This window comes from Oryctolagus cuniculus, chromosome 5 (genome assembly GCF_051225735.1).
Source record: "Oryctolagus cuniculus isolate XC-2025 breed Fujian yellow rabbit chromosome 5, ASM5122573v1, whole genome shotgun sequence".
Lineage (NCBI taxonomy): Eukaryota > Metazoa > Chordata > Mammalia > Lagomorpha > Leporidae > Oryctolagus > Oryctolagus cuniculus.
The window spans coordinates 162,802,395-162,830,252 of NC_142871.1; the positions used below are offsets into that span (position 1 = coordinate 162,802,395).

A 27,858-nucleotide genomic window follows, 5' to 3' on the forward strand; every position below is an offset into this window, starting at 1 on the left:
ATTTAGGTTATTTATTATTTTTATGGCATTAGTAATGTAAGGAACACGTTTATCTATATAAAGGATTTTTCCCCTTTCTTTAAAAATTTTTAATTGACACACATTTGTACATACTGATGAGTACAGTGATGAATTTTTTTTTAAAGATTTATTTATTTATTTTAAAGTCAGAGTTACAGAGAAAAAGATCAACCTTCCATCTGCTGGTTTGTTTCCCAGATGGGTGCAATGGCCAGGGGTGGGCCAGGCTGGAGCCAGGAGCCAGGAGCTCCATCCTGGTTTTCCATGTGGGTGGCAGGGGCCCAGACATTTGTGCTGTCTTGCACTGCCTCTCCCAGGCCATCTGTGGGGATCTGGATCAGAAGCAGAGCAGCTGGGACACAAACTGGCACTTGTGTGGAATACTATCATTGCAGGTGACTGCTTCACCCACTGCACCACAATGCTGGCCCCATGATGACTTTTCAAATGTGTTACAACACATAAAATCGCAAGGCACGAAGAAGTCATCATTTGGTTCTTGTTGACTTTCTTAGGAGACTCTTAGTTCACATGGTCTCCAGCTGGGGGAGACTGTACCCTTTTCTGTCAAACACTGTGCTCCCAGGGGAACTTGGGAAAGCGCCAGGGAAACAGAACTGAGCAGTTCAGGAAGTGGGCATTTAGTCTGGCAGTGAGGATGCCCGTGTCCCAACCAGAATAACCGGGTCCCCCTCCCAGCTCCAGCTCCTGACTCCCAGCTTCCTGCAGTCAAGTGTATGTTAGAGCAAGGAAAAAAAAATTTGAGTATCGCTGCATACAAGGGTTCTCCAAAAATTTCATGGAAAATTGGAAAATATATAATATGAAGAAACTGCAGGGATTTGAAAAGTTTTTGGACCCAAGTTATAATTATTTATTTGAAAGGCAGAGTGAAATGGAGAGAAAGATCTTCCTCCCACTGATGTACTCCCAAAATGGTCATGCTGGCTGGGGCTGGCCCGGAGCCAGGAACTCCATCCGGGTCTCCCTCGTGGGTGGCAAGGGCCATGCAGTTGGGTCGTCATCCTGCCTTCTCAGGTACATTAGAAGGAAGCTGGATCGGAAGTGGAGCAGCTGGGACTTACACCAGTGCTCCCATACAGGGTGCTGGCATTGCAGGTGGTGCTTAACGCCTGTGCCACAGTGCCGCCAGTCCACGGGGTTTTGGAAGTACTCTATGGGGACTGCCCTGGTGTTGGCTGAGAGCACAGGAAGTGACAGCGCCCCTGCAGTGCCATACGTGAACCAGCCCTATGGGGGGCTCTTTGAATCGCGTGCGAGGGGTGGCTTGGGCTGTTTTTTTTGCACCTGATTTGAACTCACTATTGGCTTTGCCGTCATTCTCCTGGGTATTCCTTTTTTTTTTTTTTTTTTTTGACAGGCAGAGTTAGACAGTGAGAGAGAGAGAGACAGAGAGAAAGGTCTTCCTTCCGTTGGTTCACCCCCCAAATGGCCGTCTTGCTACACCGATCTGAAGCCAGGAGCCAGGTGCTTCTCCTGGTCTCCCATGTGGGTGCAGGGCCCAAGCACTGGGCCACAGCAGAGAGCTGGACTGGAAGAGGAGCAACCGGAACAGAATCTGGGGTGCCGGCGCCACAGGCAGAGGATTAGCCTAGTGAGCCGCGGCGCCGGCCCTGGGAATTCCTTTGGGTGAGCATCTCGCACTCAGAGGAGAGTTTGCACAGGCTAGCAGCAGAAAGGAAAGCGTCTCTGCTCTGAGCTCGACTCCACGCGGCCTCAAGCCATCGGCGCTTTCCACGCCTTCATGACTGAGCCTGGCTTTTCTTTTTAAGAGGAACGTGAACCACCTGGTGAGAATGGAGCAGTGTGCACCCCTGGGCCTGCAGCAAAACAGTGACCCACTGACCTTTTCTTCACCCGTGGTTACTTTGGTTGGAAGCCACAGCTGCACCTGACCTTAACCACACGGATTCAGGGAAGCGTGGTGCCGTGGTGGCCAGGTCGCGGTGCACACTGGTGTCTGCTCAGGGGATGGCATTGTAAAAAGTCAACTTGCTGGGGCCGGCACTATGGCATAGTGGGTAAAGCCACCACCTGCAACGCTGGCATCCCATATGGGCACTGGTTCAAGTTCCAGCTGCTCCACTTCCGATCCAGCTCCCTGCTAATGCACCTGGGAAAGCAAGAGAAGGTGGCCCAAGTGCTTGGGCCCCTGCACTCACGTGGGAGACCTGGAGGAAGCTCCTGGCTCCTGGCTTCGGCCTGGCCCAGCGCTGGCTATTGTAGCCATCTGGGGAGTAAAACAGCGATGGCAGATCTCTGTCTCTGCCTCTCCCTCTCCCTCTTTCTCTGTACCTCTGACTTTCTAAATAAATAAATCTTTCTTTTTCAAAGGGCAGCTTATGCCTAGCCGGTGGTCTTCTCTACGCTGCCCCTCATCCTCCCATTGCCTCCTCGCCACCTGCCTTGCTCTGGGATCAGTGTTTCACAGGGTCGCCTCCCTTCACAGTTTTCCCCACCATTTGTGCTCCCTGCAGGTTTCTCACACTCAGTTCCGTCCATTCTGCTTGCTCGTGTCTTTAGGAGTGAGCTCACCGGGGATTCCCTCTTGCATTCCTTGTGAAATCTCATTAAATGTCAGAGAAGGGGCAGGCTTTGGGGGTGGCACCGCCCTGAAATCCGTCTGTTCTGTTTGCGTTTGGTTGGGTCTGGGGATGGGCACAGCTGCCGCCCAGCCATCCGGTGAGGCCAGGGAGGTGTGTGCGCCCGAAGCATCCTGACTTGGCGTCGCGCAGAGCTTTGAGGCCGTCCATCGGGGAGGGGAGGGGAGGTCCCACACAGAGGCAGGTCCCTTCCGCGGCAGCTTTCACGGTGTCCCTGACCGTGGCTTTGTTTCCTCCTGCCAGACCCCAGCGCCGCAGGTAGAGCCTCCCAAAGCCCCCGAGCTCAAGCAGGGGCTGTACGAGTTGGCGGCGAGCAACTTCGAGCAGCACATCACACAAGGTAAGGGGGCGCGGCTGGCCCCGCGGGGGGCTGCCTCGCCGGGCTCTCCTGCCTACAGCGTTGGGACCCTTCGGCCCCCTTGTTGAATGCTTCTCCTCTGGGACGTGGTTTCTCCTGCTGTCCCATGTTACTCTCCGGCGTGTTGGCCTCGGGCAGAAATGCACATGCTGTTTGTTCACCCGGGACTTGGGGGAGCCACCGTCACTCGTGACCCCCCAAGCTCTTCCCCACACTTTAAAGCACCTTTCTGAGCCACACCTGGGCGTTTGCAAACACTCGACTAAATAGCACAGTGACCCACGCACAGACTCACCCATGAGGACTGGTGAGCCTCCCATTATCCGTGAACGCATTGGGGGATTCGCTGTGGTCCTGCAGTGTGGCCCACTGAGCACTGGAACTGCTTGTCCACCACTGGTACCGGCCCAGACAACTCGTGGGGGAACCCCCAGCCTCCCTCCTTTTTTTCTTTTTTCTTTTTTTGGACAAGTAGAGTTAGAGACAGAGAGACAGAGAGAAAAGTCTTCCTTCCGTTGGTTCATTCCACAAATGGCCGCTACGGCTGGCACTGAGCCGATTTGAAGCTAGGAGCCAGGAGCTTCCTCCTGGTCTCCCATGCGGGTGCAGGGCCCAAGGACTTGGGCCATCCTCAACTGCCCTTCCGGGCCACAGCAGAGAGCTGGCCTGGAAGAGGAGCAACCGGGACAGAATCCGGCGCCCCGACCGGGACTAGAACCTGGCGCCCATATGGGATGGCGGCGCCGCGGGCGGAGGATTAACCAAGTGAGCCACGGCGCCGGGCCCAGCCTCCCTCCATTGTTATCACAAGTCCGTCATTTTTCTAAACAGCGGAACCTCCTGGTACGTTCTCCCCTCCAGGAGATCCACTTTGGCCTGAGACCGACTCGGGCTGCCTGTGATACGCCACCCCCCAGCTCACCTTGTTGCCCAACGCTTCCCTAAACACGGCACTTCCCGCCCTCGCTGGCTTCCCACCACGTGCTGCTCAGTCTCCTGGGGACCCTGGCGTCACAGGGTGCCTGCCTAGATGACGGCTTCCGTGCTGCAGGGCACTGTCAAGGCTTCGTGTGCATTTCCTTGAGCACATCATGGCTGTGGCCAAGAGGCTGCAGCCGTGAGCATTTGTGGGGCACAGTCCTGCGGGGAGGCCAGGGGCCCGCCAGCACCCTTTGCTCCGCTCCTGCCTTGAACTGCAGCCCGATTTCAGTCGTTGTCTGCCTGACATCCAAGTAGAACAGCCTAGATTAACCAATCTGCGGTGTCCAAGGGGTGCTCTGGTGATGGTTTCATTTTTTTTGTTTCTAGCCAAGGGTGTGATACTCTTTTTTCCTTCCTTCCTTCCTTCCTTCCTTCCTTCCTTCCTTCCTTCCTTCCTTCCTTCCTTATTTATTTATTTATTTATTTATTTATTTATTTGAAAGGTAGAGTTACAGAGAGAGAGAGAGTCTGTTCTGCTGGTTCACTCCCCAAGTGACTGAAACATCCAGTGCTAGGCCAGGCTGAAGCCAGAAGTGTCTTCTGGCTCTCCCACATGGCTGCAGGGGCCCAAACACTAGGCCCGTCCTCTGCTGCTTTCCCGGGCTGTTACAGGGAGCTGGCTTGGGAATGGAGCAGTGGGACTGGAACCAGAGCCCATCTGGGATGCTGGTGTCACAGGCAGCAGTTTTACCTGCTGCTCCACAGAGCCAGCCCCGATTCGGTTTTCTAATCTTTCATTTTATGGTAAGATTAAATGCAGACGCATAAAAGCAAATGTAGGACCCAGCAAAAATTTTTTTTTTAAAGATTTATTTTTATTTGAAAGAGTTACAGAGAGAGAGGAGGGGTAGAGAGAGAGAGAGGTCTTCCATCCGATGGTTCGTTCCCCAGTTGGCTGCAACAGCCAGAGCTGCACTGATCCAAAGCCAGGAGCCAGGAGCCAGGAGCTTCCTCGGGGTCTCCCACACCGGTGCAGGGGCCCAAGTACTTGGGCCATCTTCTACTGTTATCCCAGGCCACAGCAGAGAGCTGGATTGGAAGTGGAGCAGCCAGGTCTTGAACTGGCGCCCATATGGGATGCTGGCGTTAACCCCTGTGCCACGGCACCAGCCCCAGGACCCAGCAGATTGTGAGGCAGTCACCCTGTCACTGCTATCCAGGTCGAGACATAACCCTGCCAGCTGCTGGTGGTGCCCCGTGGGGAGCCCAGCCCACCCCCTCCTCCCCTGAGGGGGACGTCCCTGTCTTCTGTAGAAAACGCTCCTTTTCTCTTTGGTGTCATCATCACTCAAGTGTGTATTCCTCTGTAGGTTGATTTGGTCATTTTTATACACAGGAGATCCCTGACTTAATGGTGGGTTGACTTCACGATTGTTTGTTTAACTTTACAATGTTTATCAGGCGACCAAATGCATCTCCGATGTTTCTGACTCAGGGTGGATGGGGAAGTGGCCCTGGCGTAAGGGAGGAGCCCTGTGCGTCTCTGTGAAGGCTCCTTGAGTCTGCGTGTCCCCGCATTGCTCTCCCCTCACACTCGCAGCCGCTGAGGACAGAGACTGTTAGCCGTGCGGCGGCCTCCTTGGTGTGGTGTGCGCGTCTCCCCGGGCTCTGCTTTCCGGGGACCCAACAGTCTCAGCGTGGTGTTTTTCAAGAGGCCCAGGGAAACCCCATGGCTGCTGGGAGCACAGCACACCTGCTTGTCTCTGTTTCGGCTGTGAGCAGGTGTGCCAGTCGCCACCTGGCCCCGTCCATTCGGTAGCTGTACCGCGTACCCGTTCTCAAATGCAAGCATCTCTGCTTTGTTTTTTTATTTTTGGCATTTATCACTTGGTTATTCGGGGTACAGCTTGTGTGGGAAAGGCTGGATACGTGCCTGCCCCTGCCCTTTATTCCGGCTTCTCCCAGCTACGAGCCAGTTCTGTTACCCCTCCGAGACGACCGGTTCGGTTTTCGAGTGTTCTTATGAACTCACGGGGACAGATGTAGACGTGTTTGGGTGGAGAGTCACTTTTTTAATCAGTACCAAAGTGAGATTTGCCAAGAAGCAAGAGAACAAACATGTGATTCTTAGTTACACGTGCGGCAAGCTGTGACGTAAGTCATGGTTCCTCTGTCTCCCCCCCTAAGGCGACCACTTCATCAAGTTCTTCGCCCCGTGGTGTGGCCACTGCAAAGCGCTGGCCCCGACCTGGGAGCAGCTGGCCCTGGGCCTTGAACACTCTGAAACTGTCAAGATTGGCAAGGTAAGCGAGAGCCCTCATTAAACTGGAAGTAGACTGCTCTGGGCTGCATGCGTGAGCGGAGTGGCCCGTTATTCCTTCTCCGTGCACAGCCGCAGAGGCTTGATTTATTAATTCCATTGAGCGTGCCCCTTGATAATTCATTTTCACCTTCGCGGATGGCAGTCTGGTTTTGAGCTCGCTGGCTTTTCCATGGCCTAGAGATGAATTACAGCCTTGGCCGCTGTGCTTATTTTGAAGAGATGGCCGATCCTGAGTTGGCAGCTCCAGCTCTGCTCTGCAGAGATACGGGGCAGAGCCTTGGAGAATGTTCCCTGGATGTCCTGGGAGAGCATCCACATTTGATCTCACCCAAGAGTGCTTTCCCAAAGGACGCCGGGCTCTGCACAGGCACACAGAAGGGGCCCCTCTCGGCGCTCCCTGGCCTGGGCGCCTTCCAGCTTTTCCCGTTTACGCAGAGGAGCCAGAAGAGCTGTCCAGCAACTTCTGTGTGACGGGCTCTTCTGGACGCGTTCATAGCCGTGTCTAGGAGCGCTCCTGGGCCATCCCTTGCTTTCCTTCCCTCCCTCGCAGAAGTAGAGAGTCAGCGAGAGACAGAGACCTCCCGTTTCAGGTGGTTCACGCCGACTGGGCCAGCCCATAGCTGGGAGCCCAGCGCTCAGCCCAGGTCTCTCCCATGCGCGTGGCAGGTACCCAGCTATTTGTGGCCTCACTGCTGCCTCCCAGGGTCTGCACTGGCAGGGAGCTGGAGTTGGGGGCCAGAGCCGGGCACGGAACCCAGGGCCACCATGAGGGACGGAGGCATCTTAACTGCTAGGCCCCCTCCTGCATCGGTCACTTTTAATCTTGTCCAACCTCTGGCCCCCACACACAGCTGGTCCATGTGGATTTCCTTTTCTAAAAAAATCTTTTTTAATGCACGGGGTTCATGTTGCAGAGCTGTGTGTGTGGGAGCAGTCGTTGCTGGGGTGAACGTCAGTGTGACTGTGCGGTAGTTGAAAGCGTCATCTTGGAGGTCAGAGCTGAGCCAGGTCAGCCGCCTGCTGGCCGTGGGGATGAGAGCCTGCGCTCAGGAGGATGCTCGGCCCGGAGCAGGTGTTGCTAAACTGTCCTCCTGTGTTTACTGACACGAGTGAAGTTTGCTCGGCTGCCTGTTAGACACTCGGAGTCATGGGTTCCAGTTAGCTGTAAGGATTTTATGCGTACTGAACATTTTCATGGACGTGATCATGCAGCAGTCTTGTATCACTATGATCCTTCGCGGGAAGGTCAGTGCACGCCCTTTGAGGTCTCCTCCCAGGACCAGGCGACCCGCAGAGGCCTTGTCCCGGCACACGCGCCTGGCTCAGGCCCTGACAAATGCTCTTCCCTTCCCACACCTCAGGCAGAGGCCCCCTGTTCCAGCTGAGCACTTCGGCTGCTGTCCGACCGTGGTCATTTTAATTTTTTTAACCCTATGTTGCTAATATACTGAAAATCCACTCAGTCCTGCCTCAATGATTACAATGCCAGTAGCAAATCAAAAAGAAAGAGGTTACTTAGCTTCATGGAAATGTTGGGCAAGCAGAATCTCTAAGATGTAACTGAAGCGCAAACCTTGAAGAGCCATGACAGTCGGTAAATTAAGCCCACAGACTTAGGGCCAGATTGCAATCTTAATTTGACATCATCACGGTTTTCCCTTTATTATGTGCCGGATCCTGTTTAAAATGGATTGCTGCTCCCCTCCCCCCTTTCATTTTAAAACTACGAGAGTCAGTTTCCTTTTTAAAAACATTTTACTTACTTGAAAGGCAGAGAGAGAGAGAGAGAGAGAGACCAATAGAGAGAGATAGTCCATCTGTTGGTTCACTCCCCAGACATCCACAATACTTGGGGCTGGGCCAGGCTGAAGCCAAGAACGTGGAATTCAGTCCAGGTCTCCCCACGTGGATCACAGGGAATCAGGTACTTGGGTCATCAGCTGCTACCCCCAATGCTGCCCCTTGGCAGGGGGATAGAATCAGAGCAGACACTGACCCAGGCACTGGGATCTGGGATGTGCGCTTCTCCAGTGGCATCCTAAGCCCCGCGCCAGATGGCCGCTTCTAGAAACAGAAGGATCCTTTCTGCTGGTTCCCAGCCCAAGTGCCCATGGTGGCCAGAGCTGGGCCAGGCCAAGGCTGGGAGCTGGGAATTCAGTCCTGGTCTCCCAGGTGAGCCGTCAGCTGCGGCCTCCTGGCGTGGTCCTGAGCAGGAAGCTGGACTCTGAAGCAGAGCTGGTGCACAAAGCTGGGCCCTTTGACCTGGGCTGTGGGTGTCTACCTGCTCCACTGAACACCCACCCTAAGAGGAGGATTCTGAGCTGGGGTATGAACTGGGGTGCGTCCCACTCACCCACAGCCACGTCAGATGCCTCTCTAGGCTGCCTGGCTTCAGCCATAACCTGCTCATGTTAAAATGTTGCTTCCTATAAATTGACTTTTGTTTTTTTTAAGATTTATTTTTTTATTTATTTGAAAGGCAGAGTTAGGAGGAGAGACAGAGATCTTCCATCTGCTGGTTTGCTCCTCAAATGGCCAAAACCAGGAGCTTCCTCCAGGTCTCCCGTGTGGGTATAGGGACCCAAACACTTGAGCCACCCTCTGCTGCTTTCTCAGGCACATTAACAGGTAGCTGGATTGGAAGTGGAGCAGCCAGGACTCGAACTGGTGCCCACATGGGATGCCAGCACTGCAGGTAGCAGCTTAACCCGCTGGGCCACAGCTCCTGCCGTACCAGTTGGCATTTTTAGCTGAGTTAAGATAAACCCTGTCATCACCCTGCTCCATCAGCTCAAGTGTGTTTCGGGCAGCTTTTGGGAAAAGTCTCTCTCCAGAGTGCAGCTCGCCGGCAGACACACTGCAGAATCAGGGTTTTTTAAAAAGAGGAGGTATCCAGCAGTCATTCTTGCGAGAAGGCTCGTGGAGAGCTGACCGGGGAGCCTTGTCGTCCTTTGCATTCAGGTGGACTGCACGCAGCACTACCAACTCTGCTCAGGAAACCATGTCCGCGGCTACCCCACCTTGCTCTGGTTCCGGGACGGGAAGAAGGTAGGTGTGCAGCTCTCAGCGCTGGCCTGAAGCTCTCCTTTCCTTATCCGCCGTGGGCTGAGGCGTCGGCGGGGGTGAAGTGGGGCGGGTAGGGGTGCAGCAGGCGGGCAGTGTTGATAGTTTGGGCACTGGTTTGGGGAACGTGTGCAGTGGAACAAGCGGCTTCCCTCGGAGAGTGAGGAGATGCAGGCAGTGAGAGAAGCTTTCATGTTACACTGTTTTTTTTGTTGTGGTTTTTTATTTTCTTTTAGGATTTATTTATAGGAACTGGCGCTGTGGCATAGCACATAAAGCTACCACCTGCAGTGCCAGCATCCCATATGGGCACCGATTCGAGACCCAGCTGCTCCACTTCTGATCCAGCTCTCTGCTATGGCCTGGGAAAGCAGTAGAAGACGGCCCAAGTGCTTGGGCCCCTGCACCTGTGTGGGAGACCCGGAAGAAGCTCCTGGCTCCTGGCTCCAGATCAGCACAGCTCCAGCTGTTGCAGCCATTTGGAGAGTGAACCATTGGATGGAAGACCTCTCTCTGTTCCTTTGCCTCTCTGTAACTCTGCCTTTCAAATAAGTAAATAAGTATGATATTTATTTATTTGAAAGTCAAGAGTTAGACAGCGAGAGAGTACTCTTCCATCTGCTGGGTCATTCCCCAGATGGCAGCAATGGCCAGGGCAGGCCAGGCAGAAGCCAGGAGCTTCTTGCAGGTCTCCCACATGGGTGCAGGGGCCCAAGCACTTGGGCCATCTTCCACTGCTTTCCTGGCAATCAGCAGGGAACTGGATCAGAAGTGGAGCAGCCAGGACAAGAACCAGCGCCCTTATGGGATGCCAGCCTCATAGGCAGTGGCTTTACCCACTACGCCAAGGCGCCAACCCCGTTATACTGTTTGGAAACATTTCAGTGGCTCAGGTCCTTGCAAGGGTAACCCAAATTTGCAGTCTTAGGGTAACTGTGTCGTTGCTGGGTGGGGTCTCCCTCCGCCCACAGCCCCTGGCCCATCTCAGCCCACTTAGACTCCTCCAGGCAGCAGGCCTCGTCTGTCACCACAGAGGGGAGGGGTGGCCACATCCTCACGCCACACCAAGACGTGCTGATTGTAGCGGCTCCTTTCCCGACAGCCGGGAGCAAGCTGGTGGGGCGTGCACTGGCTCAGCGGGGTCTCGCATCTCCACAGGTCGATCAGTACAAGGGAAAGCGGGATCTGGAGTCCCTGAGGGACTACGTGGCATCGCAGCTGCAGAGACCAGAGACGGGTGCCCCCGAGGCCAGCAAGCCCACCGAGGCCCCCGTGCTGGACGCTGAGCCCGTGGCCGACAAGGTAGGTGCCTACCCTGCTGGGCTGACCCAGTGTGGCCCTTCCTCCTCCAACACTGGGAACAGAATGACAGCTGGGGGACAGTGAGGAGCCCTTCTGATGGCTGGCTGGAAGCATTTTGCTTTATCTGCTGCCCCATGCTCTGCATGTTCAATGGGAGACCTGCTGAGACAGGGGCGAGACGGATCCTGGGACCGTGTGCGTGGTCTGAAGTCTCTAGAGCCGCCTTCCTCTCTGATCCAGGCCTTGGGGGGATTCCCTGTGGACTCCCAGCTGCTGTCTTCCCGGCAGCGCCCCCGAGAGGCACAGGTGGCAGACAGGGCAGCGTGGGGCCAGGCTGTGGGCCCGTGTCTGTCTTCACTGCATTTGTCAGCACGGTGCTAGGCATCCAGGGCAGCAAACACACACGAGAGTTTCATCCCGTGTCTGCAGGAGGTGTCACAGGGGCGGGGACACCTGCGTGAGGCCTGTCACCAGGGCTCTGAGATGGGTTGGCCCGAGCCGGGCTGGAGGGAGTGGGCAGGGACAGGGCGGGGGTGCCGTGCAGCGCGTCCCAGGGGCTCGAGGTTGTGAAGTCCACGCTGTGTTTATAGGAGCCCTGGAGGGTTCCGAGCTGTGTGGAGTGGGAGGCGGCTTCTGCAGGAGCTGAAGGGAGCCCCAGCGGGCAGGTGCTCAGATCCCTGGCCGGGGGTGGGATGGCACTGGCCGCAGGGGAGGACGGCAGGGGCGAGGTCTTCCAGGCTGTGTGTTCTGGTGGTGGTGATCAGCGGGCACTAAAGGCGTCCAGGAGCTCTGCACCGATCCCTGTGGAGGCCGTGGGTACAGGCAAGGCTATTCAGGGGTAGGGGGTGGGATGGGTGGGTGGACAAGCGCTTCCCCAGGAAATCCAGGCCCAGAAGGCCTGTTAGCATACAAGAGGTCTTCCAAACGTTCATGGAAAATAATGCCTAATGAAAAAGCCACACATGGAGTTCACATGTGGTTCTTTGCACCAACATAAACTTACCCTTGAGTTCCATTTGAAGCACAAAACTCACTACTTCACTTCTCAGCACAGAGTCCTTTCCGGGGGCCCAGAGGGACACTGAGGGCAAAGGAAGGGGCAGGGGCCCTTGTTCCTCGGTGGTGGGGGGAGGGTGTGAGAGCAGTGAGCTTTGAACCCTAACGTGTTCCCTCCTCCTGGGGCCTCCTCGCCCCCTCCACCGCCCAATCTTCGCTGGACGCGCAGGCCGGGGGCGGTCAGGGTGTTTGGGTTTAGGATGCTGTAGTCGTTCTGAGCACACACGTTACAGGGGGTGTGTGTCACGGTGGGTAGAAAGGCTGTCCTGGGCGTAATTGAACAGCACAGGTGGTTGCATCACACAGCCGTGCCTGTTTCTACTGTAGGTCTCCACATTCGGGAAAGAGGGTAGTGTTCCCCAGTGGCTCCTGGGGACCCCCAGACGTGTGCCCCAGTGCTAGCCCCGGGCCAAGTCGTCTTGTTCTTATTCTCATGTGAGAGGACCACACATCGATATAACGCTGTAGAGAGCTATAGGGCAGAATCACTTTATTATTTTTTTATTTGAAAGGCAGAGTTACAGAGGCAGGTCTTCCATCCACTGGTTCACTCCCCAAGTGGCCACAATGGCCAGAGCTGAGCCAATCCAAAGCCAGGAGCTTCTTCCAGGTCTCCCCCATGGGTGTAGGGGCCCAAGCACTTGGGCCATCTTCTCCTGCTATCCCAGGCCACAGCAGAGAGCTAGATTGGAAGTGGAGCAGCCGGGGCTTGAACTGGTGCCCGTATGGGATGCTGGCACTGCAGGCAGAGGCTTTATTGGCTACACCACAGCACCAGCTCCCAGGATCACTTTTTTGAAGCAGTCGTGTTCGGGAGCACCTTTCCCAGGAATTCCCCAGCCAGAGCTTAGGGGGACATAGTTCACGTTTCCCTTGAGCATAAAAGTCGAAAGCCCGTTCTAAGTAAAAACACCCAGCATTACCTGTGCTTTTTGTAGCAGAGAGAAGATAAAAGTTTCGGGTGAAGGAGGGGCCCAGGCAGAGCTGAGAGGGGGGTGGTGGTTTCACCCATCTCGGGGTTGGAGGCTACAAGCCTGGGCGCCGCAGACGCTAGCACGGAGTGATGTCTACACCACCGGGCTCCAGAGGACGGGGCTGAACCTGTCCTGGCTGCCGGGCAGAGCGGCTGAGCGTCCCCCCGGGAGCTTCCAGTCTGGCACGTCTTTCCTGAGACAGTGTCTGTGCAGCGCCCGGCTCGGGCCTCTCCTGGGCTCGGGCCCCTCAGCCTGCTGGCCTCCTTGCCCCGGGGTGGAGCTTGTGTGGGTACGTGTGTGTGAACCTGGAGCACGTATAAGACGGCATTTAAGAAAAACAGCCGGCCTTGCCCTGCTTGAGTGACGTGTTAGAAACCGTGGCTCTCTCCCCCCACGAAGGACATGGTGCTGGCACTCACAGAGAAGAACTTCGACGACACCGTCGCGCAGGGAATAACCTTCGTCAAGTTCTACGCTCCGTGGTAAGTGGCCGCCTGGTGCGGTGCTGTCACGTCCTTTTCCCCGATCATTGGCCTAACGCTGCGGGCTCAGTGCGGGCGGGTGGTCCACTTAACACGGGGGTCATGCGCTTCGTTCCGCCCTCGGATGCAGGCGCGTTGAGGTTCGGGGGCCTCGTTCGCAATTACGTGTAGAGGGGTTATTTTAAAGCCCCTTCTGCTTTGGAGAGAACGCACATAGCAGTGAAGTACGACAGTCAGACACACGTTTGTACTTTCTCCAAATCTTTGTTGGGGAGAGCCACGCACATCAGGCTAGAGCTTAGCTCTTCCGGGTCCGTTCAGCAGTGGTGCAGAGCAGGCCAGCGGAGCTCAGCTTTCTCTGGGAGCCACTCGGTACGTGACCCAGTGCTCGATCCCTCCCACCACGTGGTCCTGGGAGCATGAATGGACGGTGCAGGTCCGAGACCCAGACCGGCTGCTGGTGGGAAGACAGCAGGTCCATTTGGACACACAGGGCATTGAGGGGAATGGTCCTCCTTGTGTAGACGGGCCGAGGTTACGCATCACTGTAGGCCTTGAGCTTAGTTCAGGCTGGGTATCCGTGAGAAGCCGCAACAACCGAGAACAGTGACTCAAATGAGCCGTGCAGTGTGCAATCCTTTTTTTTTTTTTTTTTTTTTTTTTGAGAGAAACGGAAAGGTCTTCCTTCATTGGTTCCCCTCCCCCAAATGGTCGCTAAGGCCAGAGCTACACCGATCTGAAGCCAGATCGGTGCAGGGCCCAAGCACTTGGGCCATCCTCCAATGCCTTCCTAGGCCACAGCAGAGAGCTGGACTGGAAGAGGGGCAACCGGGACTAGAACCCGGCACCAGCCCCAGTTTGCAGTCTTAATTTTTTGGTTTCACAAGCCCTAAAGCTACATGAGTACCAATCAAGCATAAAGAAAGAAGACAGGAGAGAAGCCGTCCACGCGGAGGGAAGGGATCAGAAAGGGGGGCCAGGGGGCAGGTGTGAAACGCACGAGACGGAAGCCCTGAGCTCGCGCTGCGCCCGAAAGCCGGCGGGCTAGGACATCTGTTCCCTCTCCTGCTCCCGGTGCATGCAGGAGCCAGTGAGCTCTGTTCACCAGACGAAAGCAGCTCAGAACCCAGACCTTGCTTGCTTCTCTAGGTGACCTGGAAATGGACTTGGGGCGGGAGGTGGTGGAGTGAGCACGCGCACAGCGGGAACCTGGTGACCGCTGCAGGCCGTCTCGGAGCAGCTGGGCAGTGCCATGTGGGTGCGTGGGTGCACGACCGCACCGGCGACCCCAGCGGAGCTGTCCCTGCTCTCTCTCTAGGTGCGGCCACTGCAAGAACCTAGCTCCCACCTGGGAGGAGCTCTCCAAGAAGGAGTTCCCTGGTCTGGCGGAGGTCAAGATCGCCAAGGTGGACTGTACCGCTGAGCGGGAGATCTGCAGCAGGCATGCGGTGAGTAGACGCGGGCGCACACACGCAGGGTTCCCCCGAGGGCCCACCCTCCTCCTGAGTCTCCGGGGGCGCTCTCGAGGCTTGCCCTCTGCTGCGCTGCAGAGACACACTTAGAAACTTCCCTCGGAACGGGCCGAGCTGTCTTCCTGGTCTAACGGCCGGGATGATTTGCAGGTGGTAGAGCCACGAGGTGGGGAGGGGGGCGGTGATGCCTGGCCCACGGGCTGTGTAAGGTCACATACAAGGCGTCGCAAGTAGCAGGCTCATTGTTTAAGAAGTTGATGATTTCGTATGGTCTGTGACTGTTATAAATACCCAGACGGCCCTTGGAGGAAAAATGGCATCCCCCCACCCCCGCCCTGCCCTGTTAGAGCTGATGCCCTCGCTGGAGGGAGGGTGGAGGTAACACAGACGCGGTTCACTTACTAGTAGATGCCTGTCGGGTTAGTAGGCCCAAGGAAGCGAGCTGCACCTGCCTGGTGCACGCTGTGAGAGTCTTGCTGCAGCTCACGGTGGGGCTGGGCCAGGGCGCTGGGCAGGAGTGCAGAGCCCCCGCCCCCGCCCCCTGCCTCTCCCATGCACCTTAAAGATGGAGAGAGGCTAGCGCCATCCCTCCCGTACTGATCTTCAGTCGACCGTGCAGCCCCGAGGTTTTGCCTGCTGAACTCTCCGGTCTTTTTTCAATGCTCTGTACATCTTTGCAAACGAGCCGCCGAGTTTCCCAGCCCCTAAACTGCAGGAGCAGCGTGTGAGAGAGCGATGGGGAGCACGGGTTTTCAGACCTTTCTTCTTTTTCGTGAAGGTGCGAGGCTACCCCACGTTGCTGCTTTTCCGGGGAGGAAAACAAGTGAGCGAGCACAGCGGCGGCCGGGACCTGGACTCTCTGCACGGCTTCGTCCTGCGCCAGGCGAGAGACGAGCTCTAGGAGCCCCGCGGGCAGGCGCCGGCCTCCGGGAGTCACGGCCAAGTTCGCGGGCCGTGTGGCACCTTCTCCGTGTAACCCGGGGTCACTGTGCACACTCGCTGCTGTCAGTGGCGACACACCCCCTTCTAACTTTCTCTTGATGAAATTAAACCGTATCCTTTGAGGCTAAAATGAATTGAGAAAAAGCAAATAACTGGACTGTTTTCGGCTCCTGGGTGATTCTGTGGCAAGCAAGCATCCCCCAAAGCACGGTGTCTGGGACTGCCTGCGACCGCTGATCCGAGTGTCACCGTCCATTGACGTCGACTTACTAACAAACGTGGTCAGGCCGGGAGCGGAGGGAGAAAGAAGAACCCACGCGCCCAGAAGACACCTCCGTGGCTGCCAGTGGATTTTCTGTGCCACACCTCTCCCCCCACAAGAGGTTAGCCAGAGCGAAAGCAGGGGTCCTCCTGACACGTGCCTGAGGGTGCGGGTTCCAACGCCGTGATGCCCCCGATGCGTTCCTACCCGTCTGGTCCATTAGTATCATTCCAGGATGCTCCCGTCTCTTCCTCAGGGGCCAAAAGGGCTCAGGAGTTGACGACGTCACCGTGAGAGCCTTGAGAGTGGCTGCCTTCCGTAGAAGCGTGCACGCGGGCAGTCCCGCGCGGCGCCGTCCCAACTGTTAACTCCCGGGGAGGGTCTGGTCCTATGGCTGCTTTCCTAGGTCCTAGGCCCCCAGGGAGACCCGGAGGCTTGCAGTACCTGCCTCCCTCCTACGAGGTGGCTGACGGATGAAGGAGGGGATTCCTTTGACCTCAAGACCAAAGACTGAAGCCGGCAGCCTGTTCTGGTCCCAGGTGTGCACAGTCATGGATGCTAGTGTCCTGGGTCTGGTGTCATCCTGCCGTTAAACTGTCACCACCCCCACCGCCGCCTCCCTGCCCCCTGGAAGTGAGCAGCCATAGGACTGAGCTCCCGTGAGATACAGACCTGTCCTGTCCTTTACCAGCGAGTCATTCTCGGAAGAGCCACTCTGTGGCCCGTGCCCTCTGCCCGCCTCCACAGAGCAGCCGCCGGCGCCGTGTGCCGTGGCAGGGGACAGCCGCATCTCGAGCCGGCCCCTGCCTTACAGGGAATCTTTATTGATCACGTGTGGTTCACAGATACTCTTGAAAAACCCAACCTTCTCCAGAAGCCCAGGCCTCGGGTAAGGCTTCGGCTTTGCATCATGAGTCTTGTATTGGAAGAAAAATCAAAGTGGTACAATTTGTTTACACTATACTTTCTAAATAAACTTTTTAAAAAAAAACAAAGCCCAGTCTTTTCCTTACATGTTACAGCAAAAGGGATATAAAATAGACAATAAATTATAGTTCCTATTTACAAAAAAAGCTGTAAGTGCAAAGAACTATAGATTATAAATGTATTATTTAATCAGTTTAGTATGAAATTGATTTCCCAGTACATGAATTGTGAAAAAGACATCTTTAAAAATATTCTAAGATTTAATCTGAGCCTTAGCTTTCTACCAGAGGAAACTGATTTCAGATTTCAGTTTATAAACAGCACACTCAGCACCCCCAACCCTTTCCTAACGGCCAGGCGCCCCTTCTCGATGTCTCCTTTAGCGGTTCTAACTACAGCATTGATGGGCTGTACAGGAACAGGCACAGAACCACGTTAACGCACCAGCGCTCAGAGCCGACGTTCCTGAAGGTAGCAGGCCAATGTAGAGGGGGTGCAGAGCTGCTTGCTAAGGCGAGGGCCACGGTGAGTGCGCCGCGCCTCACCTCTGCGTACTCTGTCTCTGAGAATACAGGCGGGAGAGGGTGGAGGTGTGGAAATGATGGGGTGGGCTCTGGCTGAAGTCAAGTCTGTTTTCATACAAACTACAGCACAAACCATGTAACAGCCATGACTGAGACAAAAGGCACCTGGCTACAGGTGGGGCTGTTTCTCCCATGGGAACTGACCCTCCTGGGAGCAAAACCTGCATCATCCTGCATAACCAACCTGTGATAGATGCTACTGAGCCGCTGACACCAGAGACAAGGATGCTTTCACTCTCCCCGACGTTGCTTTCCCTACTTACCCACTAACATCACAAACAGCCTGAGCTCCAGCTAACTCTGGGGGGCTGCGGGGGCAGGGAGCTCTTCAAAGTTCTGTCTCTGCAGTCGCCAGACCTCAACCTGTGAAACATTCGACTATTCACGTTATGTACGAAACCAGTGAGGTCCTTTCAAGCCTTCCGTGGGGCAGTAAGGCACCAGCATGAGATGGGTTTCAGAGTTATCTCACTTCCACTGTGGTTCTGAATGCTTTGTAAGGCAGTTGTCACCCAGGAATCCAGAGTGGACTTCGTGTCCCCAGCAGACGGCTGTGAGCTAGTGGCATCCGCAAGCTCTTACAACCATATTCCTGTACTTCTTCAAGATGACATTGGAGTTGTCGTCAAAGTAGAGAACTGAGATGGCGTTGAGTTTAGTTGGAGCACAGCACGGTTTGGGGACATACTCGGGATTCATAAGGTGCACCTGTTAGGAAACAGCAGCAGGAAGAGCACCGTTTAGGAAAGGCTCCTGGTCTGGGTTTGGTCCCATTTGCAAAGTGGCACGTGGGCACGCTCACCAGGGTCTGCACGATGGCGTGGTTGGTTGCGTTCATGTGTGCGTTGAGGGGGAAGGAGCACTCTCCGTCACAGTAATTGGCAGCATAGCCCTTGGGTGCGATGATCCAGTCCTTGATAACAAGGAAGCAACAAAAGATGAATAGACCCACCTCCGTACACCCTCTGTGCTCTGTAGCCCTGTGAGAATTTGTGGTGGACACGTAGGGAGGCTTGGGAAGATTTTCCCAAGTTCACAGGCAAGTGGCAAAGTTGTGTGGACCTGGTCAGTCTGCCTCAGGAGCCCTTGCTCCTTTCCTGGGCCCACACAGCCTCAGCTGCTACCTGCACGTTAGGCCTGGGAGCCCGCAGGTGCCTGGACCCAAAGGACCTCCAGGAGCCCAGGGTGCCCCTGTCAGAGTATTGCCACTTGCCTACAGAAACTACTACCTCTCATCACCTGTAATTAATTTGCTGCTTACAGACTAGCGGTGGCTCTGCCATGTGGGGCAAAACCTCTGTGCTCTTCTGCATGGTTTGGGTGAGGCAACTGATGGCCGCTGGAGACGCTAACTATTACATCATTATCTCAAAACTATTAAAATTTGTGCAAACGCCCACATAAACATAAGTCCTGTGGGCTTTGAATGAATGAGGTAAGAGTCCTGGGAAATGCGAGCATTGGTTTTCAAGGATCACAGAGCTTGGGAAGCCCAGAAGGTGTCAGTGGACGCTCAGTGCACCAGGAGCCTGGGCCCCTGGGACGGCTGGGACGGATGGAAACATCACAGCCCTCACCTGGGAGGTTCTGCATGATGGCCGCGGCTAGTACTCACCTGCCACCCCAGGTCTTGGAAGCTCACATACAGCTCATGCTTCCTGCAGGCTGTTTTCAGCTCACTGCTGTTGTAATCTGTCCGAGGAAATTCAAGACGCACACGTTAACTCCTTTAAAAACACACGCGGGGAGTTCACCAAGGGCTGGGCGTCGTAGGAGGTGCAGGACAGCCCTGTCGGACACACGTGGTCTCTCAAAGGCTCTCCGGATTCCAGGTTATTGGCTGGAGCACTTTATACTCCGTTTTCCACTCGGCAGTCAGCAGTGAGCGCGCCGCTGACCTGGGCTGGCACCTCGAAGCCCCAGAGGTGTGGGCTGTGAGCCCCACCATGTGCAAGGCCTGGGGAAGGATAAGCCCAGATGGCCTTGGCCTTGGCGACTTTGAACTGATGTTTACAGAGGACTGTGGCAGGCAGGATCTGCTGTATATCAAACAGAGGCCACCTGAAGCAGCCCAGAGGCGTGGGCAGGAGCTGCCAGGCCAGGAAACATCTTGAAGGAGTGGCATAAGGCCTATCCAGGGGGGCCTGGGAGTGGGGGAGGGGAAACCCCACACGGGAGGCATGCACACGTGTGGGTGCCACCCTCACAGCCAGGGCTGAGCCCTTCTGCACTACAAGCCAGGACCCTGAACCAGCAGTCCCAGAATTTGCTGACGCCTACAGTCAGTGTCTCCCCTTATCCACGGGGAATATGCTCCAGGACCCCCAGTGGCTGCCTGAGACCACACATTGCACCAAGACCCCCACTACACTATGTGTTTCTCTATACATCCTTACCTTTGGCAAAGCTGAGTTCACCAGGCACAGTAAGAGGTCAATAACAAGAAAATTGGACAAGTGTAACAATATTCTGTGACAGCAGTTTTCAAACACGTGACTTGTATATTCCTGGGGTTTTCCATTGAATATTGCAACCGAGGACAGAGGGGACCATTGCACCCACCCCATGTGATACAGGTGCCACCCGCTTGGCTTAGTCTGATCCCCAGCGAGAGGCTGAGCCCTGGAGGCCCATGGGGGCAGCCGTTCTGTGCCTTTTGTTGGCACTGCCAGATCAGGAAGCTAAGTCAGATGTGGATTCCATCCTGAAACCTTGAGGAAGTGGGAGTGGGAGACACGTGTATGAGTGACCCCAACACTGACCAGTCTGAATGCTCTGTGCAAGGGCCCTGGACAACACTGGGAGTTGAGAAGGGGCAGTGCAGGGTGGGAGCAAGAGAAGAGAGTGGTCCTGTTGGAATGGACTTCAGGGAACCAGGGAATCATGCCAAATGGAATTAAAAGTTTACTTTTGTGCCCCAAACTTTGAAATCCCTGCCTATCATGGGTCTTCAAAAAGCTCATGAAAAATGAGTGACATAAAAAAGCCACACATGGACTTAAAAATAAATTTTGAACCCAAATAAACTTAGGCTGATTAATTCTATCTTTCCATGCAGTTGATAAAGCACCCTTGTATGTAAAGAGAAGTCGAGCAAGAAAAAGTGGGAGAAACGAATGGCCTCGACTGCCAATCACAATGATGTGGGCTTCCGACCAGAGGGGCACAGTGAGCCTTTGAAAGTTTCAGAGCCACAGAATGATTGTTCAGAGCTGCGATTCCAAAGGATTAACCTTTCTTTTCATATTAATATTTAATCATAGTGGGGCTGGAACGTTCCAGAGAGGGGGAGATGAAGGTTAGGGAGAAGACTTAGGAGAAAGGTCCTTCACTGAACGCAGACTTCTATGGGTACAGAAGCCCAGGCCATTTGCACACTGCCTTTGTCCTTCTGAATCCCACACTGCTTAATGGCGGGGATTGCTTCTGAGAAATGGGTCATGAGGTGACTTTGTCACTGTGTGCACACTGCAGTGTGCTATGGGCTCCTGATGGACAAAGCAACACAAGCCTGAATCAAGAGCAAACGATGCAAACAGGAGCTACAGTGGATGCCAGAGGCACCGAGCTGCTGCTGGTGTCACAAGGCTGATGCTAATGAGCACAGTATATACAGAAACTACCAGTAGGAACGTAGTTACTGCTGTGTTATCACCACGTCTTCTGCACCACACAGAATTGTGTGTGGTATCTTTATGACTGGTGTTGCATGTGTTTCCATGAGCATCATCATAAACACGCCATGCTTTGCTCTATGACATCACCATGGCCAGGACATCACTCAACAACAGGAATTTTTCAGCTGTTGTGATCTAATGGGGCCATCATCATATATGCAGCCTATCACTGACCCAAATGTGGTTGCACTGCTCAAGACAGCACCGTGCCGGTAAGTTACCCGATACTGAACGCCTGTTTGGACTAGAATTTTGTCTTTGTACTCCTGGACTTCCTGGCCCTGAATCAGGAGACAGCAGGCCGATTTCATGATCTTGTAAGAAAAAGAGACAAATGATACCAACTCAGGCCAGTGACCTGCAATAGGAGGAAAGGCCAACTTTTTGAGGTGGTTACTAACTCTGAACTTACTCCCTCTTCTTTCCTGCCTGCCTCGCCTCACTGTAAATTCAGGTACCAGGAGAAGCAAATTCAATGCTGGGTGGGGGGTGGGGTGGGGGGAGGAATTGTCAAAGTGCTGGGCACAGAGGACTCAGAACAACCACCCAACCAATCAACCTCCAACACAAGAAGAGACAGAAACTTCTAGCTGGAAATGATACCTCAGCCAGAATCAGCTGCATAAAGAAACAGGGTCAAGAGGAGAGCTGGCGTGCAAGACAGAGGAGACAGGGGCCCCCAGGGACTGCGGGTCAGCGTCACTGCTGAGGCTAGAAAGAATGTCCAAAAAAGGGGAGAGAGAAGAGGAGGACTGGAAACCCTAATGCAAGTATACTATAAAAAAGGGGCTTGAAAAAGAACAAGAAGATGTGGAAGAATACCACATAGAAGCTTATAAAGGTGAATCATTGAAAATAAAAATGAAACAGCTGAGCAAATATATTAGACACAACTGAAGAGAGAATTAAAGAATTGGACAATATATTTAAAGAAACCTCTTCATAACATTGGGGAAACCCTGCAAGACATTGGCATAGGCAAAGAGTTCTTGGAAAAGATCCCAGAAGCACAGGCAATCAATGCCAAAATTGAAAAATGGGATCACATCAAATTGAGAAGCTTCTATACTGCAAAAGAAACACTCAGCAAAGTGAAGAGGCAACGGACAGAATGGGAGAAATTATTTGCAAACTATGCAACTGATAAAGGATTAATAACCAGAATATAGAAAGATATCAAGACACTCGCCAACAATAAAAGACAACCCAGTTAAGAGATGGGTAAAGGACTTAAACAGTCATTTTTCAAAAGAGGAAATCCAAATGGCCAACAGACAAATGAAAAAATGCTCAGCATCACTAGCCGTCAGGGAAATGCAAATCAAAACCACAGTTAGAATGGCTTTCATACAGAAATCAACAAACAACAAATGCTGGCGAGGATGTAGGGAAAAAGGTCCCCTAATCCACTGTTGGTGGGAATGTAAACTGGTACAGCCACTGTGGAAGACAATATGGAGATACCTTAGAAATCTGAATATAGACCTACCATTTGACCCAGTCATCCCACTCCTGCGAATTTACCCAAGGGAAATTAAATCAGCATATGAAAGAGTTATCTGTACCTTCGTATTTATCGTAGTTCAATTCACAATAGCAAGATATGGAATAAAACCTAATGCCCATCTACTGAAGACTGGATCAAGAAATTATGGGATATGTACACCATGGAATACTACATAGCAGTTAAAAAAACCACAAAATCCACTCATTTGCAACAAAATGGATGAAACTGGAAAATATCATACTTAGTGAAATAAGCCAGTCCTCAAAGGACAAATACCAGATGTTCTCCCTGACCCATAACTACTAGAGTGCCTAAGAGGTCATCCATGGAAGTGAAATTGACACTTTGAGAAGTAATGATATTGAACAGCCCTCATCTCAGTTGTTGAGGTAGTTTTTTTTTTCATGCTATTTGTTGAACTCTACTTAGCATAGAGTTAATCATATGTGTATAAAGTTAATTGAAAATAGATCTTAGTAAAAAAGAATGGGAATAAGAGGGAGGAGGAGAGGAATGGGAGTGTGGGTGAGAGGGTGGATACGGTGGGAACAATCACTATGTTCCTAAAGCTGTAATTAGGAAATCTGTATTCATTAAACATAAGGTTTCTGGGGACAAAATAAAGAGAACCCTTCATATATAGCACAGACTCAAATGGCCAAAAAATACAACACTCTGTAACGAGATATGGAAGACAGAATACAAGGTCTGGCATATTTTTAAAAACATTGTATACATTTGAGAGAGAGGGAAAGAGGGTAAGCGTGCACTCTGCTTGCTGATTCACTCCCCAACGCCTACAGTGTCTGGGACTAAGCCAAAACCAGGAGTTTTGGAAGCTGGGAACTCCATTCAGGTCCCCTCATGGGTAGCAGGACCTCACCACTTGAGCCATCACCACTGCCCACTAACACCTTCATTGGCAGGGGGCAGGAGCCAGGTGTCAAACTCAGGTCCTCCCATATGGGATGTGGGCATCTGGACCACTACCTACCACCCAACATATTTCTGATAGGGATTTCTGAAGACAGAAAGAAGGGAAAAGTAATATTAGCAAACATAATGGATATTTTCTTGAACTGGAGACAGACAAAAATATCTTTTAGAGGCATGAGTGCTGAACAAAACAAACAAGGGTCTTCAGAAAGTTCATGGAAAACATACATTGTGAAAGAAACTGCATAGATTTCAAAATTTGCACCAAAATGAATTTATCTTTAATTACATTTTCCCATGAGTTTTTTGAAGTATCTTTATAAATTCCTACCTAGCCACCCACATCTGGTAAAATTAGTATACCAAATATATACAAGAAATTCTTAGAAGCTACCAAGAGATTAAAATGAACATTCTCTACAATGGAATGCAAAGTAGATCAATAGCAAACAATAAAAATATTCACTAAAAACTAATTTCATTGAAGTCATGCCATAAACCTAGAATTCCACACTCCGCTGTCATGGATATTTATCGAGCACTCAGCTTCGAGGGACACTTCCCATGGTGGGGAATTCCTAGGTAAGTGGGAATGACTGCTCCCCTCTCTGTCCCCCTGCAGAGAGGCTATGATGTCATCAAAAACCAATGAAACACAATTCCTCCCCAACCACACACGCAGAACTTGAGTAATGGCAACACAAGAACGGTGGCACGGCAGCCAGTGTCCAGGGTGACGTCTCCATGGACCATGACCAGACTGAGCGCCTCCCATCTGCATTTGTTTTTCTAGGCTTGTTGACTGAGTTCCCTGACACCGTGATATTGATTTTTCTAAGTTAATAAAAGTCTATTTCTGTGTGCAATCAAGAGCCCTGTGATGGCCAATGTATGTGTTAACTTGAGTGGGCTAAGAGAGGCCCACATATCTAGCCAAAGAATAGCACTTGAATTGGCAAACTAAGCAAGATCTTTGCATCATCAAATCTGTTCCAATAGAAAGACAAGACAGAGGAAGGACAGGTTTTCTCTGGTTGAGTGGGGGCCTCCATCTTCTCCCCTGGGACACCAGTGCTCCCGGACCTCAGGCCTTTGGACTGCAGGACTGAGAGCAGCAACTCTTCCTGGTCCTCCAGCCACTGGCCCTGGCCTGGGACTTGCTCCACCGGCTCACCTGAGGCTCAGCTCGGACTCCAACTAAAGTGTGCAGACAGCATATCATGGGTCTTCTTAGCCAATTCCCATAAGCCACCTCCTTGCTGACAAAGACATAGCCTCTTGGTCTGTTTCCCTGGAGAACCCTAAGTTACCATTCAATGTTCGGTGGGAGTGGGCTCACTATTGCATTGATAAGCTTATCTTGGCATTAAGGCATCCACTAAGCAGAAAGCTGAAGGAACCCTTGGGAGTGAGGCACGAGGCTGTCCGGGGGAGGAATATTCCATAGAGTGAGGATGTGAAGGTTCAAGGAAGCATGGAGGAGGATGCCGAGTGTTCATTAGAATCCCACATCTTCTTCCACCTCTCGGACACAGGGCCAGACAGCATTTTCTACTGCTGTTAGGTGTGGCCCCATGCCTGAGTTCCACCTGCATCCATGTCCATGGGGAAGAAGGGAGGGGCCTCTTCCAAACCCCCATCCCTCTCTTTGCTCTCCTGCCAGCTGGGTGCAGGGGGCCACACTGGCCCTGGTCCCTCTCACCTGTTCAGGTGCCCTAGGTTAGAATGATATACGGCCCTCCTGCCTTCTGAAATGTTCCCTGCCCAACCTCATTCTGCCTGTGTTTCCCCCAAAAGCAGCTTCCTCCCAAATGCCCTCTCCAGGCTAGCAACCCAAGTCTTCCTCTGCAAGAGGAAGTTCGGAGATTCCAAACTCCAGCTTGGAATCAGTGGTCACTAAAAAAGCAGAGATTCCTAAAAACAACTTTCCCTCCAGGCCAGGCAGACACAGGCGAGCAAAACAACAAAGAGTCGATAGAGCAGATATGCTCTTTGGCCCTGTCCCTGGCACACAGCATAGAAAACCCTGGCAGTGTCTTGTGCAAACGAGGACCCTGGATAGCCTGGGATGGGCTCCTAGACAGCTCCAGGAGGGGAGCTGGTCACTAGGCATGCCAAGCACTTGATTAGAGAGAGCTGGAACTTGAATTCTGGGAAGGGGAGGTGGATGGAGGTGGAACAAATCAGGCAGCCGATGATTTAATCACCTGTGCATAGCAATGATGCCCTAATGCTATGGTTTGGATGTAGTTTACTGCCCCTCCCCGCTCCCCCCCCACCAAAGCTCCATGTGCTGGAAGCTTGGCCCCCACTGCAATGACACCAGTAGGTGCGGGGTTTAAGAGGTGGGGGGTAATCAGGTCATGAGGGCACCACCCTTGGGAGGGATTCATTCCCATCGATATGGGAGTGGGTCAGGTCTTGTGAGACAAAACTGGCTACCTTGGTAGGGTATGGCTATGACGTAAGGTCCTCCTACGGGTCGCATGGCTGCTGCATGCACTATGGGCCACTCCTGCAGGAGCTCCCACCACGGGATGCCGTCTGCCCCGTAATGCTGCAGCATGGAGCCCTCGCCACACGCAGCCACCGCAGCTGGAACTTTTCAGTCCCCCAAACTGCAAGCCAAATCAAATGTCTCTTCCCTGTAGACCACCTGGTCTCAGATGTTTTGTTACAGCAACATAAAGCAAGGCTCAGGGAAGCTTCAGGCCTGGTGAACCTGGTGATGTCCTGAGCATGGTACAGCTGGAGGGGTGTGGGAACTCCTGGTCCCCACCTGACCCCACGCCTGCCAACCCTGCCTGACGGGCCTCTTCATTTTGGCCCTGAGCTGCTCCTCTTAATAAAACAGAATTGTTCTAGAAAATCAAACAGGAAGGGAGGGGGCACGGAGACTTTGAGGCAAGTCAGACAGATGGGCGGGCGGCCTGGGGACCTCACATATGGCCAGTGTCTGAAGGGAGGGCAGCCTTGTTGGGGACTTGTCCTTGAACTTTGAACTTGAGCTGTGCTTTTATCAGGTGTCAGAGCTGAACTGAACAGCGGGCCATCCAGGCTGCAGGAACGTGGCTATCAGAAGGCAGACCAGGATGACCTCTTTGTGTTTCTTTTCTGCCGCGTGGAACCAACATGACATCACTGCAGGCCTTTGTAACATCACCAATAGTTCTAGTTGTCTGCGAACCTGCTGGTGATTTGCCTCTCCCACCACTCAACAAAGAGAACTTTCTCTCTAAGAACAGCGATTTCTTTTAGAGCTTAGACACTGGCATTTTTGTTGTTAAGTAGGGATTGGGGCCAGAGGGAGGAAAGGGGGGAATTTAACTCTCCTGTTTTTCCTCCTACAGATACTTGCAGGCCACACCGAAGTTTCCATACAATTCCATGTCAGGCACTGGCAAGGAATGAATAAATATTTGTGCAGGTCGGAATACTTGTGACTGCGGGCCAGGGGTCGGTGGCTGGGATTCTAATGGAAGACACTCATGGTGCTTTGTTTGTTGGAACACACAGATCACAGATAAACTCTTCCCCACCCCACTCCCAGAAGCCTTGATCTTTGTTTAGATAAGTGGTCTGAAGACAGCCAGTTAAAATCGAGTAGGAAAACATCCGTTTTAGTGGGGGGAAGGGAGGTCACCCAGCTTTATCTCTGTGGGATCACCAGGCAAGGGAGAGGGAGAGAGAAAGAGAGAGAGACAGAGAGAGAGAAGAGGAGAGAAGGCAACAGAACACCAGGGGCAGGCACTTGGCACAGCGGCTAAGCTGCCATCAGAGTGCCTGGGTTTGGGTCCCAGCTCCACTCCCAGTGCCAGCTTCCCGCTAATGCACATCTTGGGAGGCAGCCATGATGGCTCAAGTCCCTGGGTCCCTGCCTCCCACGTGAGAGACCCAGATGGAATTCTTGGCTCTTGGATCTGGCCTGGCCCAGCCTGGCTGTCGCTGGCATTTGATGGGAGAACCAGCAGATGAAAGATCTCCACGGCTGTGTCTCTCTCGGTCTCTGCCTCTCAAATAGATAAAAAGTTAAGGAAAAAAAAAAAAAAAACAGAGCAGGCGCCTCGAGGCTGCTGCCAGGATCTTTGAGAGCGGCAGTCCTGTTTCCCATAGGTGGTCTGCCTGTGCCCTGAGTCATGGGAATGACCGGGAAGTTTAAAGTGCAGGGTCCTGGGCCTTATTCCCAACCCCATGAGTTGGGAAACACTAGGAATGGGCCTGCTGCTGTCTGGGGGCTGCAGACACTAGAATGGAGACCTGACCTCCAGCCTGGAGGCTCGCATGTCGGGGATGCTGGCGCACCGTTCAGACACAGTCTGCTTTTGGACACCAGGGCTCCCTGGCAACCCTGGACATGGCTCTGCGGAAGGTGCAGTCTTGGTCTCAAACATTTTTAAGGGACCTTGTTCTTTAAAGTCAAGTGAGGC

At 53.2% G+C, this 27,858-nt stretch overlaps 2 protein-coding genes across 4 annotated transcripts in view; one reads left to right on the forward strand and one right to left on the reverse strand.

Annotated features, from left to right (window-relative positions):
• The window catches only part of TXNDC5 (thioredoxin domain containing 5), a 30,627-nt gene extending 13,832 nt beyond the window's left edge, over positions 1 to 16,795 (forward strand). For both annotated transcript variants that reach the window (XM_089333439.1, XM_070074436.2), the window contains exons 4-10: positions 2,889 to 2,985; positions 6,112 to 6,227; positions 9,209 to 9,295; positions 10,469 to 10,612; positions 13,042 to 13,124; positions 14,443 to 14,572; positions 15,375 to 16,795. In XM_089333439.1, the coding sequence (XP_089189565.1) occupies positions 2,889 to 2,985; positions 6,112 to 6,227; positions 9,209 to 9,295; positions 10,469 to 10,612; positions 13,042 to 13,124; positions 14,443 to 14,572; positions 15,375 to 15,497 (780 nt within the window). In that variant the 3' untranslated portion in view covers positions 15,498 to 16,795. The remainder of the gene's footprint in view (positions 1 to 2,888; positions 2,986 to 6,111; positions 6,228 to 9,208; positions 9,296 to 10,468; positions 10,613 to 13,041; positions 13,125 to 14,442; positions 14,573 to 15,374) is intronic.
• A 96-nt stretch (positions 16,796 to 16,891) lies between these two features.
• BMP6 (bone morphogenetic protein 6) overlaps positions 16,892 to 27,858 on the reverse strand; it is a 179,227-nt gene continuing 168,260 nt past the window's right edge. For both annotated transcript variants that reach the window (XM_008262354.5, XM_089333437.1), the window contains exons 5-7: positions 18,927 to 19,003; positions 18,114 to 18,224; positions 16,892 to 18,019 (exon numbers count right to left, since the gene is read on the reverse strand). In XM_008262354.5, the coding sequence (XP_008260576.2) occupies positions 17,870 to 18,019; positions 18,114 to 18,224; positions 18,927 to 19,003 (338 nt within the window). In that variant the 3' untranslated portion in view covers positions 16,892 to 17,869. The remainder of the gene's footprint in view (positions 18,020 to 18,113; positions 18,225 to 18,926; positions 19,004 to 27,858) is intronic.